This window comes from Beta vulgaris, chromosome 6 (assembly GCF_026745355.1).
Source record: "Beta vulgaris subsp. vulgaris cultivar EL10 chromosome 6, EL10.2, whole genome shotgun sequence".
Classification (NCBI taxonomy): Eukaryota; Viridiplantae; Streptophyta; class Magnoliopsida; order Caryophyllales; family Amaranthaceae; genus Beta; species Beta vulgaris.
This window is the reverse complement of record NC_079207.1, coordinates 67,091,832-67,112,275: the sequence shown is the minus strand read 5'-3', so window position 1 is coordinate 67,112,275 and position 20,444 is coordinate 67,091,832. Positions and strand designations below refer to the sequence as shown.

General features: G+C 32.5%; 1 protein-coding gene and 1 long non-coding RNA gene across 2 annotated transcripts; one reads left to right on the top strand and one right to left on the bottom strand.

The window, feature by feature from the left end:
- Positions 1-1,543: 1,543 nt before the first annotated feature.
- On the bottom strand, positions 1,544-3,041 carry LOC125498982 (uncharacterized). The gene is made up of 3 exons (XR_008970061.1): positions 2,313-3,041; positions 1,713-1,764; positions 1,544-1,634 (listed from the first exon to the last, which is right to left on the bottom strand). It is a non-coding gene; the product is annotated as an uncharacterized LOC125498982 (long non-coding RNA).
- A 12,619-nt stretch (positions 3,042-15,660) lies between these two features.
- LOC104897712 (KIN17-like protein) lies at positions 15,661-18,170 on the top strand. Its single transcript, XM_048647349.2, has one exon. It carries the CDS (start codon positions 16,347-16,349, stop codon positions 17,403-17,405), a length of 1,059 nt encoding a protein of 352 aa, XP_048503306.1. The 5' UTR covers positions 15,661-16,346; the 3' UTR covers positions 17,406-18,170.
- The last annotated feature ends 2,274 nt before the right edge of the window (positions 18,171-20,444 follow it).

The following is a 20,444-nucleotide window of genomic DNA, read 5'->3' as shown; positions in this document are numbered from 1 at the left end:
ATGATAAAAATGAAACTATTAACTTCTAGTATGATGGAAAATACTATCCCTTTTCCTCTAAGAGATTTAATTGAAATACTTAACCAACAAACTCAAATAATTAAATGTAAAAAAGACATAATGATACGAAAAAAATGAATCCATTCTTTAATACTTACCATCCAAACTTAATCTCCAATGACAGAAAATGATATTTTGTACATAAAAAACATATCTCTAATATATAGTTAAGTAGGGGAAAAAGATCATTTAATATAACATAAGTATATTTTTTTTTTTCGGTGCAAAAGAGGGATAACCCATTTATTAATTAAAAAGAAAAATAAGGCTAAGGAATAAGTCTTGCGGAAGCAACCCCACTAAGATCCTCCCGCAGGAGGTGAGTGATAGAGCGAGGGGGTGTTTCGAAGAACACACATCTCTCGTTCAAATCTACCCCTAAATTAGCAAGAGCATCCGCAACCTTATTGCCTTCACGATAACAATGAACCAAACTAATATTACAACCAAAAGAGTCGACTAGACGATGACAGTTATTAAGAATATGAATACATTCCCCTCCTTGAAGAGCTGGATTTTGTAATCCTTCCAAGCAAGCTTTATTGTCCATTTGAATAATTAGCTTTTGTACTCCTAACTCCACAGCCATTTCTAGCCCCAGTTCAAGAGCTAACATTTCAGCTTTATAGGCCTTGCAAGAACCAAAATAAGTATATGGCAAGTAGGGAAAATAGATCATTTAATATATGTGACAATTTAAAATTCATTAAGGGTATATCAGACTTTTGTGAGGAGACACCATCTTTCTCCCCCCTTCACTTAATGCTATACTAGTCTTATATGCACGCGATGCGTGCGAGAGCAAAAATAAAGTTTTGTTAACATATACGGTCATACTGAAAAGATCCTCCACCTTAATCACACCCAAAACAAAAGTGCAACAATCTTCATTTGAAAATGATAAATATTAAATTTGATAAACTATAAAAAAACAAAAACAAAAATATCTATCGTTTTAAGCAATACATGACAATCGACATTAATAATTTTCTTTCTCAAGCAATTATTTTCATAAACCAATAACTCATTTTGCACTCTCGGTAATGGACAGTAAGGGCAAAAATCAAAACCACATAATTATAAAATAATTTCAATTGATCAATAACATTATGAGTTTATTCTTTCATTATTAACGGACTTTTATTGAAAAGGAAAGCACATTGATCCACAACAAAGCCTACTTTCACTAAAGTATGAACGAACCTCTAGAAGCTACACTTCACTGCTAGAATGCAAGTAATTAGACACCCTCTCCTTTTCTTTTTTGAGACATTCCTCGGACTGCACAACCAAAAGGCAAACAATTAAGTAACATAATACAGCGCGTGTGCTGCACAGAAAAATGTAAGAGGAGTTGAATGGTCTTAAAAGTTGCCTTCACATGTATTCTGGACATGAATCCTCTACAATCTAACTTGAAGCCTTCGAGAATAATGTGCGGCAATATCATCCAGCAAATATGTCTCAAAATCCTTTTTGTACTGCTCCATCTTTCTAATACCAATTTCAATAAATATCCCAAGTACATCTTAGTATTGACAGTCAATTTGCCCACCCTCTCTGTCTACAAAGATCTAATAGAAAAAGCTCCAAAGTCATCCACATTGCAAACATGAGAAAGAACTGCAAAACAATTTAAATGATGAACTTACCAAGGCTAGAACAACATACTTTGCCTTGCACGCAACTGATTTCCCGGTAAACCTTATAAAATAGAAAAAGTCGTTAATGGCTTAAATTCATACCAGACATACAAAGCTAAGAAGAATTATAAGGATGGGTCTATATGACCTAAAACTTCAATAACTTCACTCAGCAAGTCAGCAGACAATTTCTAACAATTTTATAAGCATGGTGTTCTGTTCTTTTAGTTGTTGAATAGTTGTTGAATAATTGTCCTCTTTCTGTATTATTTTTCTTGATCAATGTTCTTTAATGCAAAGGTAGAAAGAGGAAAAGAAGAGAAATAAGAATTCAGAACAATTATTCAACAATCAAAAGAACATAACACCATGCTTACAATCAATGTTTCTTTTATGCATAGGTAGAAGAAGTGCAAGAAAATTATGGAAAAAGATGAAATTATGGAAGGGAGAAGGAGAAGGGAAGAAGATGATAGAGATTGATGAATAACTGAATCGTATATTTTGTTTTTCTTAAACATGAAAAATTGGGAACTGCAAAAAGCTCCAAAGTCATCCACATTGCAAACATGAGAAAGAACTGCAAAACAATTTAAATGATGAACTTACCAAGGCTAGAACAACATACTTTGCCTTGCACGCAACTGATTTCCCGGTAAACCTTATAAAAATAGAACAAAGTCGTTAATGGCTTAAATTCATACCAGACATACAAAGCTAAGAAAGAATTATAAGGATGGGTCTATATGACCTAAAACTTCAATAACTTCACTCAGCAAGTCAGCAGACAATTTCTAACAATTTTATAAGCATGGTGTTCTGTTCTTTTAGTTGTTGAATAGTTGTTGAATAATTGTCCTCTTTCTGTATTATTTTTTCTTGATCAATGTTCTTTAATGCAAAGGTAGAAAGAGGAAAAGAAAGAGAAATAAGAATTCAGAACAATTATTCAACAATCAAAAGAACATAACACCATGCTTACAATCAATGTTTCTTTTATGCATAGGTAGAAGAAGTGCAAGAAAATTATGGAAAAAGATGAAATTATGGAAGGGAGAAGGAGAAGGGAAGAAGATGATAGAGATTGATGAATAACTGAATCGTATATTTTGTTTTTCTTAAACATGAAAAATTGGGAACTGCAAGACTTGTACAGTTATTCAACACTAGTCTTATATGCACGCGATGCGTGCGAGAGCAAAAATAAAGTTTTGTTAACATATACGGTCATACTGAAAAGATCCTCCACCTTAATCACACCCAAAGAACAAAGTGCAACAATCTTCATTTGAAAATGATAAATATTAAATTTGATAAACTATAAAAACAAACAAAAGCAAAAATATCTATCGTTTTAAGCAAACATGACAATCGACATTAATAATTTTCTTTCTCAAGCAATTATTTTCATAAACCAATAATCATTTTGCACTCTCGGTAATGGACAGTAAGGGCAAAAATCAAAACCACATAATTATAAAATAATTTCAATTGATCAATAACATTATGAGTTTATTCTTTCATTATTAACGGACTTTTATTGAAAAGGAAAGCACATTGATCCACAACAAAGCCTACTTTCACTAAAGTATGAACGAACCTAGAAGCTACACTTCACTGCTAGAAAGCAAGTAATAGACACCCTCTCCTTTTCTTTTTTGAGACATTCCTCGGACTGCACAACCAAAAGGCAAACAATTAAGTAACATAATACAGCGCGTGTGCTGCACAGAAAAATGTAAGAGGAGTTGAATGGTCTTAAAAGTTGCCTTCAACATGTATTCTGGACATGAATCCTCTACAATCTAACTTGAAGCCTTCCGAGAATAATGTGCGGCAATATCATCCAGCAAATATGTCTCAAAATCCTTTTTTTACTGCTCCATCTTTCTAATACCAATTTCAATAAATATCCCAAGTACATTCTTCAGTATTGACAGTCAATTTGCCACCCTCTCTGTTCAAAGATCTAATAGAAAAAGCTCCAAAGTCATCCACATTGCAAACATGAGAAAGAACTGCAAAACAATTTAAATGATGAACTTACCAAGGCTAGAACAACATACTTTGCTTGGCACGCAACTGATTTCCCGGTAAACCTTATAAAAATAGAACAAAGTCGTTAATGGCTTAAATTCATACCAGACATACAAAGCTAAGAAGAATTATAAGGATGGGTCTATATGACCTAAAACTTCAATAACTTCACTCAGCAAGTCAGCAGACAATTTCTAACAATTTTATAAGCATGGTGTTCTGTTCTTTTAGTTGTTGAATAGTTGTTGAATAATTGTCCTCTTTCTGTATTATTTTTCTTGATCAATGTTCTTTAATGCAAAGGTAGAAAGAGGAAAAGAAAGAGAAATAAGAATTCAGAACAATTATTCAACAATCAAAAGAACATAACACCATGCTTACAATCAATGTTTCTTTTATGCATAGGTAGAAGAAGTGCAAGAAAATTATGGAAAAAGATGAAATTATGGAAGGGAGAAGGAGAAGGGAAGAAGATGATAGAGATTGATGAATAACTGAATCGTATATTTTGTTTTTCTTAAACATGAAAAATTGGGAACTGCAAGACTTGTACAGTTATTCAACATTAAATCATGGATTTTTCGCAATTCAAAAATTTAGTTGTGTTTATGTACGGGGTGTTTATCTTCTTTTTATTAATTAAATTTTGCATATTGCAGATTGGCAGTTAATTATGGAATTTTTCCCACCAAATAAAGGGTTTGTATTTTTCAAAAAAATATAGTTGTGAATTGTGATATTGGAGAAGTTACTGATTTGGTAATTTCTCCTCTTCTGTTTTTTTTTATTATTTTTTTCCTTTTTTTCCTTTCTCTTATTCTATTGGATTTAATTTGCTTAATTTATTAAGGGTAAAATAGGAATTTACATATTTTGGTGTCCTACCCCTCTTCACATATAGAATAGATTAAATCATGGATTTTTCGCAATTCAAAAATTTCAGTTGTGTTTATTACGGGTGTTTATCTTCTTTTTATTAATTAAATTTGCATATTGCAGATTGGCAGTTAATTATGGAATTTTTCCCACCAAATAAAGGGTTTGTATTTTTCAAAAAATAATTGTGAATTGTGATATTGGAGAAGTTACTGATTGGTAATTTTCCTCTTCTGTTTTTTTTATATTATTTTTTCCTTTTTTCCTTTCTCTTATTCTATTGGATTTAATTTGCTTAATTTATTAAGGGTAAAATAGGAATTTACATATTTTGGTGTCCTACCCCTCTTCACATATAGAATAGAGATGGTGGGCTTGGTCAAAAGTAAAATTTTGTTGATGCACAATGTAATCAACACTTTTTGTAATAGAATTGTTTTTTTTTTTTTTTTTTTTTTTGACAGGTAATAGAATTGTTTTTAATATTAGGATAATGCTTTGATTGATAGTATTTTTTTTTTACAATGTAGTATATTGATAGTCACATACTCATATATTCATGCAACACTATTTTTCTTTAAAACTTTATGAGAACTATTATAGTCTTTATAGGCATTCTTTTAGACTGACGTGGGCTGAACTGAATTGAACTGAACTGAACTGAATTGCACAAAAATGAACTATAATATGAATGAAAACCGTGAGAGAAAACTAAGTGAACTTAGCTTAACTGAACTGAACTTAACTAAACTAACTGAAAATAAGTCCAAAAGAACAAGACCATAATAAAATAGATCGGCTTTCTTGAAATGTTATGTATATCATGAAAGTTGAATTGTTGTTTCTTATTTATAATTTTTCCAATTCTAAATATTTATGGTTAAGATTGTTTTGTGTATAAGGAAATACAAATAGTCAAAATCTAAAAATAATCATAAATGTATTATACCTATGAGTAAACATTATTACTAAAAAAGTCATGGTATATATATCTAATACTTATCTCTATTCTATATGTGAAGAGGGGTAGGACACCAAAATATGTAAATTCCTATTTTACCCTTAATAAATTAAGCAAATTAAATCCAATAGAATAAGAGAAAGGAAAAAAAGGAAAAAATAATAAAAAAAAAAACAGAAGAGGAGAAATTACCAAATCAGTAACTTCTCCAATATCACAATTCACAACTATATTTTTTTGAAAAATACAAACCCTTTATTTGGTGGGAAAAATTCCATAATTAACTGCCAATCTGCAATATGCAAAATTTAATTAATAAAAAGAAGATAAACACCCGTACATAAACACAACTGAAATTTTTGAATTGCGAAAAATCCATGATTTAATCTCTATTCTATATGTGAAGAGGGGTAGGACACCAAAATATGTAAATTCCTATTTTACCCTTAATAAATTAAGCAAATTAAATCCAATAGAATAAGAGAAAGGAAAAAAAGGAAAAAATAATAAAAAAAAAACAGAAGAGGAGAAATTACCAAATCAGTAACTTCTCCAATATCACAATTCACAACTATATTTTTTTGAAAAATACAAACCCTTTATTTGGTGGGAAAAATTCCATAATTAACTGCCAATCTGCAATATGCAAAATTTAATTAATAAAAAGAAGATAAACACCCGTACATAAACACAACTGAAATTTTTGAATTGCGAAAAATCCATGATTTAATGTTGAATAACTGTACAAGTCTTGCAGTTCCCAATTTTTCATGTTTAAGAAAAACAAAATATACGATTCAGTTATTCATCAATCTCTATCATCTTCTTCCCTTCTCCTTCTCCCTTCCATAATTTCATCTTTTTCCATAATTTTCTTGCACTTCTTCTACCTATGCATAAAAGAAACATTGATTGTAAGCATGGTGTTATGTTCTTTTGATTGTTGAATAATTGTTCTGAATTCTTATTTCTCTTTCTTTTCCTCTTTCTACCTTTGCATTAAAGAACATTGATCAAGAAAAATAATACAGAAAGAGGACAATTATTCAACAACTATTCAACAACTAAAAGAACAGAACACCATGCTTATAAAATTGTTAGAAATTGTCTGCTGACTTGCTGAGTGAAGTTATTGAAGTTTTAGGTCATATAGACCCATCCTTATAATTCTTCTTAGCTTTGTATGTCTGGTATGAATTTAAGCCATTAACGACTTTGTTCTATTTTTATAAGGTTTACCGGGAAATCAGTTGCGTGCAAGGCAAAGTATGTTGTTCTAGCCTTGGTAAGTTCATCATTTAAATTGTTTTGCAGTTCTTTCTCATGTTTGCAATGTGGATGACTTTGGAGCTTTTTCTATTAGATCTTTGTAGACAGAGAGGGTGGGCAAATTGACTGTCAATACTGAAGAATGTACTTGGGATATTTATTGAAATTGGTATTAGAAAGATGGAGCAGTACAAAAAGGATTTTGAGACATATTTGCTGGATGATATTGCCGCACATTATTCTCGGAAGGCTTCAAGTTAGATTGTAGAGGATTCATGTCCAGAATACATGTTGAAGGCAACTTTTAAGACCATTCAACTCCTCTTACATTTTTCTGTGCAGCACACGCGCTGTATTATGTTACTTAATTGTTTGCCTTTTGGTTGTGCAGTCCGAGGAATGTCTCAAAAAAGAAAAGGAGAGGGTGTCTAATTACTTGCATTCTAGCAGTGAAGTGTAGCTTCTAGAGGTTCGTTCATACTTTAGTGAAAGTAGGCTTTGTTGTGGATCAATGTGCTTTCCTTTTCAATAAAAGTCCGTTAATAATGAAAGAATAAACTCATAATGTTATTGATCAATTGAAATTATTTTATAATTATGTGGTTTTGATTTTTGCCCTTACTGTCCATTACCGAGAGTGCAAAATGAGTTATTGGTTTATGAAAATAATTGCTTGAGAAAGAAAATTATTAATGTCGATTGTCATGTATTGCTTAAAACGATAGATATTTTTGCTTTTGTTTGTTTTTATAGTTTATCAAATTTAATATTTATCATTTTCAAATGAAGATTGTTGCACTTTTGTTCTTTGGGTGTGATTAAGGTGGAGGATCTTTTCAGTATGACCGTATATGTTAACAAAACTTTATTTTTGCTCTCGCACGCATCGCGTGCATATAAGACTAGTTTCTCTTAATACCAAGTAACAACCGTTTCTCTTACTACCAAGTAACAACCGTTTCTCTTACTACCAAGTAACAACTGGACTATATAGATAAGTTTCATATTCAAGTCAATGTTTGATGTACAAAGCTATAATATGTAAATATGTTCATATTAGAGAGAGACATGACTTATAACATACATGCTTTACATCTCTCTTCCACTTTCCCTCTATGAAACATCTCTCTTCCACTCTCCCTCTATGAAATGCATCTCTCCTCTGCTATGGGGTATGTTTCTCTCTCCTAGCATCGTCTGTTATGTCAATTGGCGACTTCATCGGTGCCGCTACCTTAAGTGTCTTACCCATCTCACTCATGTCTTCACGAATTTCCCCATTTTCATTCACTAATGGGGGAAATTGAAATCAAGTACTAAGTTTACAATTTCAGTGGAAAAATGAAGAAATTGAATGCTAATTGTTTGGCAACTCTTCAACAACAACAGATAGGGATAAGTGTCCATTTAGTTTAAGTTGTGCATGGTTGCCAATTTCAATATTTACTTGCAGGTTAGTTTTTGCATGTGAAAGAATTTTGGTATGAATTTTTTATGAAAGAGATAAATTCATAATAATCAAAGGGAAGAAGTTTCATGATGCAATAATAGGGTAGAAGAACTTTCTTATAATGTCGAGTTTTATGATTATATGGATATAAACGCATATAAATGAATCACACGAATTTAAAAAAAATTACTTTACTAATTAAGAATGTTATGAGGCAAATTTAATTGAAGTTTAAGTTTTGAAACTTAAGTACTGTAACATTGAGTTATTGTGATTTTGGTTTATCGTAAGAACATACCTTTTATTGTCTCTCTTGAGTGAAACTGCAACTCATTTAATTTGCTTGCTGCTCTTCATGGTGTGGGTCACTTAATCTTGGCTCCATAATTGAAATCACCAGAAAAAATAATTAGACGTTACAGTTGTACAAAGAATATGGGGAATTTTTTTTAGTTATGCTTTATAATTACCTAATGTTGATTTTCCAATTAAATTGTGCTGATGCAATGGAAGAAGATGAACAGAGAACAGAGTATCTTGAAGGATTGAAGATTTTGGAAGAGGAAGAAAATGGAGAAAAAAACTGTCGTGTGGTTTTTTGTTTCTATAATTTCGATTACTGTATTAGTTAACTGCTTGTAGTGGCAGTTTTGTTTAGTGAGCAATTTTGTTTAGTGGGAGTAGTGATTAGGTGTAATTTTATTAATTTAGTGAGGGTAAAATGGGACTTTCATTATTTTGGTGTCCCCCTATAGTTCCCATATAGAATAGAGATGCAGCCCTTAGGGTTGCACATAAGCATTAAATACATTTCTTTAATTGGTATAGTTTCTTTAATTGTATGAACAAATTTCACCAGCTTCAAGTGCAAATATTCAATGATTATCGAGACGAATTTACCGAAGCGTTTTCTAAAGATTTAGAGGATGGTTTTTTAGAGCATTTGATGCGTTTCCATGAAGTCCGCCATCGTGTTTCGGCAAAGGTAGTTTTCAAGGGTTATATGAAACAGAAAGAGGGTAACGTCGATCGTTATTTTTATAAGACCAATACTAAATGGGGAAGTTTTTCTGAATTTATGATGCATTTGTTTCAAAGTCGGAATAAAAAGTGTTTGGTGGAGAGGATACAGGGGGGAGTGGTTTGTTAGTCACAATGTTAAAGATTCTGATGAGCCTTTGTTGAAGCGGAAGAGAGTAAACTTGATTCACTTGGAGGATAAGATTGCCAATCAATATGAACACGACGTTAGCATTGGTGGTGCTGGTGGTGGTGCTGGTTACGCAGGGATAAATTCTTACGACTAGGTTAACCTGAAGGAGCGTGGAAGTTAAAGAAAGGACGCCTACCATACTTCCATTTGTCTAACTTGAGCATATTAATTATGTAGTTTCGATCATGTGTTAGTATTGATATTGATTTATTTATACACTTCTACATGTGTACTTATTCTGGTTATATAAGTATGTTTTTGGATTTGATTATTTTGACAAAGCAAGTACCAATTAATGGTTTATGTGTTGGAGGCAATTGGTGAGATTGTTTGTGTAATGCACAATAATGGCTTTCAGATTCATGCTTTTTGTGATCTTATATGATGAATTTTACATGATAGATGCATATGTGCATATGTTTTTGTTGGTACATAAGTAGTTGGAAATGGGCGTCGCACAATAATTAATTAGATTCTAGCTAAGAGCGTATGTGCTGTCATTATTTGTTGCATGATTTTGTTACGATACAAGTTGATATGTTGAAAATAACCATCTCACTTGTTTCATAGGACAAAATAATGCTTTAGAATATATTGCTTCCAGCTTCACTTGGATTGGATTGATATGCGAAAGCATGAATATTTGAATGTCAGTCTGACTATCTTTCAATGAATTTAACTGCAAATCGACTACCTTGGATTTGGTGGATTACTTATATGCATTAGATTCCATTGATAATTGGATTAGATTGATATGCGAAAGCATGAATATTTGGAATTTCACAACTTTCTTGAGGAATAGAACAACATAGGGAACAACATTTTTTAAGCGTTCCCAAATCTTTTCAGATCAAAATGGTATAATTTTAATACTTGTGTTTTTTTTCATCAATTTTTCATTTAATGTATCATCTCATTTTTATCATTTTATGTATTTTTTTAATATAAAAAAAATCCAATTCTGAAAGACATATTTGTTCTATTCTCATTGTTGTAGACTTGTAGTACTGGAATACTTCCTCCATTTTGAATTAAATGCAACAAAGAAATATTTGATGTCTCACAAATAATACCTCGTTCTTTCATTTAATTTGAAATTGAGGAAGTAGTATTGAACTATTGATTATGCTCCATATTTTTGCAGCAAAAAAAAAATCGAAAACGTTATGCTCTAGATATTAATCGTGCTATGTGATTTGATCTCTATTATATAAGCCAAGGGAGGAGGTGTGGTGTCCTCTTTTGAAGTGACTAAAATACCCTATAATCATTTAAGTTTTCATTTTATAAAAAATTGAAAAATGATAATCAATGAAACTTGCCATATGAGTAGGTCAAAAATGGAATATGCAATACCATTAATAACTTGACAAACTAGATTGACACAATTAATTCACGAAATCAATTAGAATCTTCAACCAAAAAAAGTTAGCAACATATCGTGATAATATAATATTTCATATTTACAAAGTTCAAACAATATGGTTTATTAACATCTATAATTGTTAAAAAACTATACTAAAGTCGCTGAAAAGAAAATTATTAAATCATCTACCAAAATTTACAGTGATGGTATTGAACAGTTAAACATCATTCACCTTTAATTTAAAAAGATAATAACATCTACAAAAGAACCTCAATAATTTACATCAGTATTAAAATAATTTTAGATAAAAAAACATGTCCATTTATATATAACTGCATAAGATTATCGACGCACGCATCGCGTGCATATGTAACTAGTTTTCTATGTTGTATCATATGCGAATACTATGATAATCTCGTATACTTAGCATGTTTTCAGCTCCTTGCCTTATAGACAACTTAGTTCCACTTATTTATCATAAGATCTGCAATATTGAGCTTCATAACTTGGTTCAGGTTATTAGGTAGTTCATTTTAGTAGTTTCCCACTGTTCTGTTGCTGTACCTAAGTTTTATTCTTATTGTTAAGCGTATTCATGGTCTTCTGTTTATGGCCTTTTAAGCTAATGAATGTTAATTCTTGTACCAGCATGTGTTTTATGTGTTTTGTACCATATGACATTATAAACGATTTGAAGAAGCATAGAGAAGGCTGACTACTTGGACAGGTCTAATTGTGTTCATTTGATCTGTTTAGTCACGTTTTGTCTCCTATTAATGCCAGTGCTTTGTTGAATACTTCCTTGCTGTCACAGATTACTATATCCAGATATCAATTGTGTTAAGAAATCGGATGTTGTAATTTGATTAATGCGGAACAAGTCTATGAAATAATAAGGATGAGAAAAACAATAAAGAAGATAAACAGAAAGAACACAAGGATTTACGTGCATGTGGTTCAGTCAAAATAAACATGTCAACAGGTGGGGAATCGAGAGCTTTTTCACTATGATGGAGAAAAAACAGAGAGAATATTACAAGGAATCCTAAGAATACTATAGGCTAAAAATTGTGTGTATAATGAACACCAAGAGGGTGCTTTTATCACATAAGAAAACCCTAATAAACCCTAGAATATACTCCGCACAAAATCCGGAAAGAAATCATGCATCCCGTGTCAAAATCCCCGTCGTCCGATCGGGTCGGAAGTCATCCGCCCGATCGGACGTCATCCGCCCGATCGGACGTCATCCGCCCGATCGGATGGTCATCAAATTCAAACTGGCTGATGTCTCGAGTCTGATCGAGCATTGTAAGTCCGTCATAGTTCGCTAAGGGTGCGTGTCCGATCGGGCGGATCTGAGTAATCGAGAAATTGCAAGATGAATGAAAGTTGGTGTCGAAGAGACTAAAAGCAAAAGGTTTGCTAAAGGTGAAATTCACACTAACCCCCATCAACAAATGGATTTGAGAGAATAACATCCTTAAAGGAAAAAGGATCAAACGTCATCCACACACAAACAACTTTCACAATTACAATCTCACAATTTAAACAGATAAGTTGAATAGAGAATAATGAAGCACTACAAAAAAAAATGTCCATTTAGAGACGGACAAAATCCATCCCTAAATAGGTCAAATCCATCGCTATATGGGCTTAGAGACGTATATTGTTCTTCTCTAAAACCCTCGTCGCTAATTCGAGTAAGAGATGGATTTTTGAATCCGTCTCTAAGTTTAGAGACGGATTTTCAAAATCCGTCTCTAAATTCACTGAAAATTAAAAAAATAAACGAAATTTTTAGAATCCGTCTTTAAATTCACTGAAAATTAAAAAAAATAAACGAAATTAACAACAAGATAGTTCCTAATATTGTCGTGATTATATTTAATCACCTACTATTACCTATTACCTAGTTCAAGTCGATCTCATTACCAGTTCGGAATATAACTCAAGTAAATCTAGTTCAACTCTACAAGGGAAAGGATAAGGGGAATCCACGGTTCTATTAAAAAAATAAACGAAATTTTCAGAATCCGTCTCTAAATTCACTGAAAATTAAAAAAAATAAATGAAATTAACAACAAGATAGTTCCTAATATTCTCGTGATTATATTTAATCACTTACTATTACCTACATAGTTTAAGTCGATCTCATTACCAGTTCGGAATATCACTCAAGTAAATATGGTTCAGCTCTACTAGGGAAAGGATAAGGGGAATCCACGGTTCTATTAAAAAATAAACGGAATTTTCATAATTCGTCTCTAAATTCACTGAAAATTAAAAAAATAAACGAAATTTAAAACAAGAAAGTTCCGAATATTGTCGTGATTATATTTAATCACCTACTATTACCTACTTAGTTCAAGTCGATCTCATTACCAGTTCGGAATATCACTCAAGTAAACCCAGTTCAGCTCTACAAGGGAAAGGATAAGGGGAATCCACGGTTCTATTAAAAAAAATAGATACTTTGGGATAAACCGCTACCTCGCTCAGGTTAATCCGACCTGAGTTTGTAGGTAGATACTTTGGGATTGAGGGTGGTAAGGGGAAACCCTCTCCCAAAGCACCCTTTGTGGGGATCAAATCTCCAACCTTAGCTTGAGGTTGAAAGTTTCTTTCCTTACCACTAGGTCAAGATTAGCTTGGAAATCAAATATGTATGATATATGTTAAATATTTTATGTAATGGTTTACATGTTCTAATGGTCTATATTAATTTTTCTATGTAGTGGCTTACATGTTCTATGATTTATGTTAAATGTTTTATATAATAGTTTACATGTTCTATGATTTACGTCAAATGTTCTATGTAATGGTTTATACGTTCTAGTATTTATGTTAAATTTTTATGACTGTGCTTGGTATTATTATCTTATCTATTATAAATCATTTTTCTATGAAAAATTAAAGGAAAACATGAATACATATTGTGGTGGAATTTTTTATGAATAATGTACAATGATATCGAAAATTTGGTTAAATAATTGAAAAATGATTCCTTAAATAACTACATTTCTATTGATGTTCTAATAAATTATACTAAAAATGCTTTACCCGTGTTTTTTCAGCAGTTTTTTTTTTGTCGATGTTCTCTATAATACACCATGGCCCGTTTGATAATTGTTAATAAATTGCGGTAATGGGAATGAATTTTAAGTGTAATTTTATTAGAGAAGCACACTTAAAATCTCCATGGAGAGATATTTTTTCTCTATGGACAAACAATCTCACTCCTAAACTTGTGTTTTTGTCTTCAAGGGGAAGCAATTTTCATTACCATTTATTACCGCAAATAAATACATGCACCCACGTGCCATGGTGCATCCTTTTCTAAACTACGTCGTTTTATCATTTTTAGAGTCTATGATTTTTAAGAATTATTGTTATTTGTTTCCTTAAATTTTGCAACTAAAGATTTCTTTTTCCAATTTAAATTTAAAAGGTATATGTTCATTTATTATATGTTCTTTTCATTATAACCTTTGTTCTTTTAGAAATATAAATTTACACGTTCTTTAATTTTAAGCCTTGTGTTCTTTTTTAAAGTTAAAAAATTGTTGAAAAAAGTTCGTGTTCTTTTATATAAATGATATGTTCCTTTTGGGTGCACAATGAGCATTGTGCACCCTAGTGCATAATCCACGCTTTGCTTCATTACCACCTACAAGGTGGTATTGGATGTGAATGAAAATTCAAGAAAGAAAGTGGACACTTTAGGATAAATTAGCATTAACATAGAAATGGACAATAGTATTTTTCACAAATTCACACACAAGTTCATTCCTATTACCACCATTTATGACCAACTACTAAATGGGCCACAAATGTTCTACCTGTATTTTTTCAGCACTTTCTATTCGTGTTTATTAAGGAGCGTTAATGTTGTCGCTACATATCTCACCGGTTGTATAGTCTCCGAATTTACATTGATATGGCTATATTTGAGCTGAAAATTTGGTGATCAAGTAAATTTGCATAATTCTAGGTAAAGATAATTTTTATTCAAAGCAACAGTGTAATTTTCACTTCCGTAATTATGGGATGTGCTATATACAACAAAAAAAAAAAAGCTAAATACAACAAAACATATTAAAAGACTAATCTATCCTTGGGGGGTCATTTATGACAAATGATCTCCCTAAGGGGGGTCATCTATGATAAATGACCCCATTTTCATAATCACAACCCGAAAAATATAAAATATGACTTACGTGGTAAAGGAAAAGGTGTTTGTGGTGAGCGAAATTATATTCTCAAATTTGCTATGGAGTAAGTAATAATTGTGTAATTATATTACTAAAAAAATTAAATTAATCATGATTAAGTTAGGCATAATTTTAGATGTTGTATTTAGCCTTTTTTTTTTTTGCTGTATATAGCACTTCTAATTATTTAGTGGTAACCATTAATTGTATGGTTCAAAGTATTCAAATTATCCATTTTACCCTTAAATATTAGTTTTTGCAAAACTTTTTAGAAGGTATTCAAGAAAATTAAGATGGACACTAGGGGTGAGCAGAAATTCGGGGTACCCAATCCGGACCCGGTATGGACCCGCTGGGTTCGGACCCAGACCCGGTCCAACTAGGTCTGGGTCCAAAAAAAGGGAACCCGATTGCATCTGGTTCCAATTCCGGGTAGAATTTTGTCAGACCCAGTATCTGGTGGGTACCCGGTTTGACCGGTTCCGGATCTGGGTACCCGGTGGGAGTGGGCCTGGTTCTGGGTACCCGGTACTTAGAATTGAGTTTTTGTCATATCCAAACAGTGAGGTGCTGAATTGGGAGAATGGAGATGAATGATATTTGATAGCATAAGAATATGCTTGTAATAGGATAATAATTGTTAAGTAAAACATTAGTACTTAGTAAGCTTTTAGGCCCATTTAATTTATTTTTTAAAAAAATTTTATAGTTCAATTGGCCCATCTTAATATGTTGTTAAACTTACCACTGGGTACCTAGTACCCAGCGATTCCGGGTCTGGGTCCAAAATTTTAGGACCCAGTTGGACCGGTTCCAATTCCAGATTTTTAATACCTATGGGGTCCGGGTCTGGATCCAGGTTTATGAAATTCTACCGGGTACCCGATTGTGGTCCCTCGACACAATAACCTCTTGAATTCCCTTGTACTATTATCCTAAATTACTTTTTTTTTTTTTTTTTGCATGAATAGAGATAAACTATTATTCTATTATTTGTATAATTCTCTACCAATTCCTATATACAATATACTGTTATCCTAAATTCTCTACCAATTCGGAATCGATTATTAAAGAAACTACTCTAGAATTCTCTATCAATTGATGAGAAAACATTTGTATAATTCCTATCTTGGTTAGGAATCCAAATTCCAAACTATATCGGAATTGGTAGAGAATATATTAAGGACAATATATTCTCCATCAGTTATCAATACCCTTTAGATTTCTTATATATGCTATGCTAGATCATTCTCAAAGATGGAAGGAAAGGCAATGTCGAAGAGAGTAAAAGCTAAAGGTTTGCTAAAGCTGAAATTCTACTGTGAATTATGCTCGAAGCAATGTAGAGATGAGAATGGTTTCAAGTGTCATACTACGAGCGACAGTCATCTGCGTCAGATGCAATTATTTGGCGAAAATCCTGACAAATTCATCGAAGAGTATTCCCAGAAATTCGAGGATTCTTTTCTTGGGCACTTGAAGCAGAGTCATGGATTTAGCCGTGTTGCAGCGACGGTAGTTTACAACGAGTATATCTCTGATCCATATCATGTTCATATGAACGCTACTAAGTGGCTTTCTTTGACAGAATTTGTTGTGTATTTGGGTGAGACAGGAAAGTGTAAGGTTGACAAAACTCACTCATGTGGAGGATCAGGGTGGTTTATCACTTATCATAATGATAAGAGTAAGAGATTCAAGTCCAAACTGATGGAGGAACATAAGCATGACAAGGAAATTGCGAAACAAATTAATCGCGCAACTTCTGTTGCTGTTCCTATCCCTATGGAGATTGAGATTGAGAAGAGTGTTGATTGTGAATTACCAGACAAGCACAAGAAGATTGCATTCCGGTTTGGGTTGGCGCCGCCACGGAGAAAAGAAACGAATAAGATGAAGGGGAAGGAAGACTCTGAGGAGGTGAAAGATACAAAGAACAACAGGAAAGCATACTGGTTGTGTGAGGGAATTGTTGTGAAGGTAATAAGCAAAGTATGGGAAGAAAAGGGATTGTATAACAAGAAAGGGGTTGTAAAGAAGGTGTTAGATAACTACATTGGTGAAATTCAGATGCTAGATACAGATACACACAATGATCATATTGTTCGGATTAATCAAGATCAACTTCAGACTGTGCTTCCTCATATCAGTGGTCTAGTTAGGATTGTTAATGGCTCATATTGTGGATGCAATGCTAGGCTGCTTGATGTTGATACCTTCAATTTTTGTGCCAAGGTGCAATTGGATAAGTGTATATACCAAGGTCGGGTGCTTCACAAGGTCGCATATGAAGATATCTGCAAACTTGCTGTTTGACTCACCTCCAGGCTCCATATATACATTTCACCAACTTAATTGATGCTATGCTATTATACTACCTCCGTTCTTTTTTAGTTGCAACGTTTGACAAATTGCACTATTCATGTTCTCTTATTTGACCACATTTATTGATTTATATGTTAAACAAAATATAGTCATGTGGGGTCTTGTTTGATTCGTTTCGATGTAAGCTTTCATAATATCAAATTTTTATAATTTTTACTTACATACAATTAGAGATAAAACGATTTGAAATTGTACATTGGCAAGCGTGAAAGTCAAAACGTTGCAACTAAATAAAAACAGAGGTAGTATATGATATGTTTGTTAGTTTTTTTTTTTTTTTCCAAATTCTGTACACTTTTTCTCCTGTGTAGCTAGCTATTTTGATCATTAAAAAGTTTGTTCTTGAAGTTGACCCGATAGTATACTATTAACTATACTATACTATACTATGATGGTTTATTGGTTTATATTAGAGTTTTTTGCGGGGATGTATTAGGGTAATAGATCATTTTGTGGGGATATTATACCTCATTAATTTCTTTTTTTTTGGCGAGAAAGTTAAAATTTCGGCCTTTGAATTGCTTTAATTAGTCTTTTTATAGTGCGTGATATTCAAATGCTTCTATTACATTCATTTCCCTCCGACTTATACACTGTCACTTTGTAGCTCACTCGCAAGTTCCTACTAATTCAAAGGACGGAAATTTGACTTTCTTGCTGGATTTAATGTTTTTGGTACATTTTAACAAAACTTAAATTTAGCTTGGTATATCTCCACACAAAAAAAAATTAGTGAAGTATATCCCCACAAAATGTCCTATTACTCTGATATATCCCCGCAAAAAACTCTTTATATTATGATGGTCATTGATGAATTGTTTGTGTAATGCCCTATAATGATTGTTGCTTGTGATCTCAGAAGCTTTTATGTTAAAATTAGTAATTTATGCACTTTGTATAATCAGCTTGGTGGAGGATTTTCTTTGCACTCACTTCTTGGTTCTCCCTACAAATGGACCTTCTTAGGGTCGAAAATAAATTGGCTCATCGCTCACCAGTTCAAATGATTCTACTTCTACCCAGTGGAGAAGGGAAAAAAGCTTCTTCTTCATGTAACCTTATGATTATAAACTGGGGAAGCAGGACAGATTTGTCCACTACTGAGTGTACTCTGGACCGTCTGGACTGGACGGATAATTCTTTGATAGCAATCCTAAGTGACAGGTATTGAAGTCAAAAAAATTGTCAAAGCTTTATGAGCCACATACTTAGATACTACTCCCTCCGTCCCATAATATAGTGTTTGTTTCTTCTTTACACGGTCTCTAAGACGTAACTTTGACCTTTAATATCTTCAATTCTGTATTAATAAAAAATATAAAAAGTTGATATTATGAAACTATACATTGAGACGAATCTAACAAGATCCCACATGAATATGTTTTTTTATATATACAAATGAGAATATTCGGTGAAAGATTTTAAAGTTTGACCCACCAAAAATGAGATTGGCACTATATTATGGGACGGATGGAGTAAATAGTATAGATAGATATATGATATAGTGCTGATGAAATAAGGCACTCTGACATTCAGGAAACCTATATTAATGAGGGTCTGTGGTGACTCTAGCAATTTTACCAAAGATGATGAGAACGTGAACTCTCAACCATTCATGCGTTGGAGAAACCGTTTCCTATTTTGTGTCGAAGCTATTTATAAAGCACAAGCCGAAACAGGTAAAATCAAGGGGCATTTGTTGAATGCTACCGCGGATACATGCGAACAAATAATAAAAAGGGTTGTGAATTATCTTAGTATGAAGAAACCCAATTATCATGCTAAAAATTGATCTTGGACCCATTGTCAATTTGCCATCTAAGACCAAATCTGAAGATTGATCTCAAAGACATAAGCTTTTTCAATTGCTAAGAGGAGTTCTGAGAGACTTTAACAATTCATAAAATCTCTCTTTTTTGAAATATTTTTTCTTAGCCTAAATAACCCATATATATCATTCATTTCTAGACATTATCGATATCGATCGAAGTTCGATCAGCACATCTGTGTGCACGACAATGCGAGAAATATATAAATGGACAAGTTAATAGACTTGTCCAATGTTAATTGAATCATATTATCAAATATCTCCAGAGATTTTATTAGTAACAAATTTTCAATATCTTATATGGAAGTATTTATAAGAACATGAACTAAAATCATGAGCAAAACATATTTGATTGATAATGCCGAGCCGATAATGGGCTGGATTGACATGAGTCAGATAACAATGGGTTGGGTTTAAATGAGTTTTCTCGAGTCTACTTAAGTTCAGGTTGACTTTAAGTCGGCTACAAATTGAGTTTTAATTTTGGTATTCAAATCTAATTGGGTTCAGATTAAATTTGGGTCAATAACAAATTGTATATGGTTCTGATATGCTCAAGTATAACTCGGTTGGGTTGATTGCGTATTGAAATGGATCAATTGGAAAAGCTAATTACTTCCCCCGTTTCTCAATAAGTGAAACACTTCCCTCATTTTTGTATATAATAAGTGAAACCAAGCTCTAAATGGTAAAAAAAAGACTCATTTTTATTACATATATACCACCAAAAAGTTAGAAGAGACCATAATAGAGATGTAAATGGACCGGGTTCAGGGCGGGTGGAGCGTCACCTGCATCCACCCACAGTGACCCACTCCACCCGCATCCATCTCCACCAGAATCCATCCATCCATTTGTAACCGGGTTAAACAGATGGATCGGGTGAAATCAAATAGTATTAGGAGAAGAAAGAAATATTACTAACAAGAACCACTAATCCGTTTATATAATTCTACTTACTATGTAAAATCGTCTCCAAACTAACCCTAATCCACATTATTAACATTTATGTACTTATATTATCATTGTGTAACTTTTGGGCTATAGATTAATAAAGCTGTAAAAATGAAAAAGTCAAAAATTAAAAGAATTATATATTTTTTACTTTAAACGGGTGACAAATTGGTGGTAAACGGATGACG

Coding starts and splice junctions, on each gene's coding strand:
- LOC104897712 (XM_048647349.2), top strand. CDS start 16,347: ATGGAAGGAAAGGCAATGTCGAAGAGAGTAAAAGCTAAAGGTTTGCTA.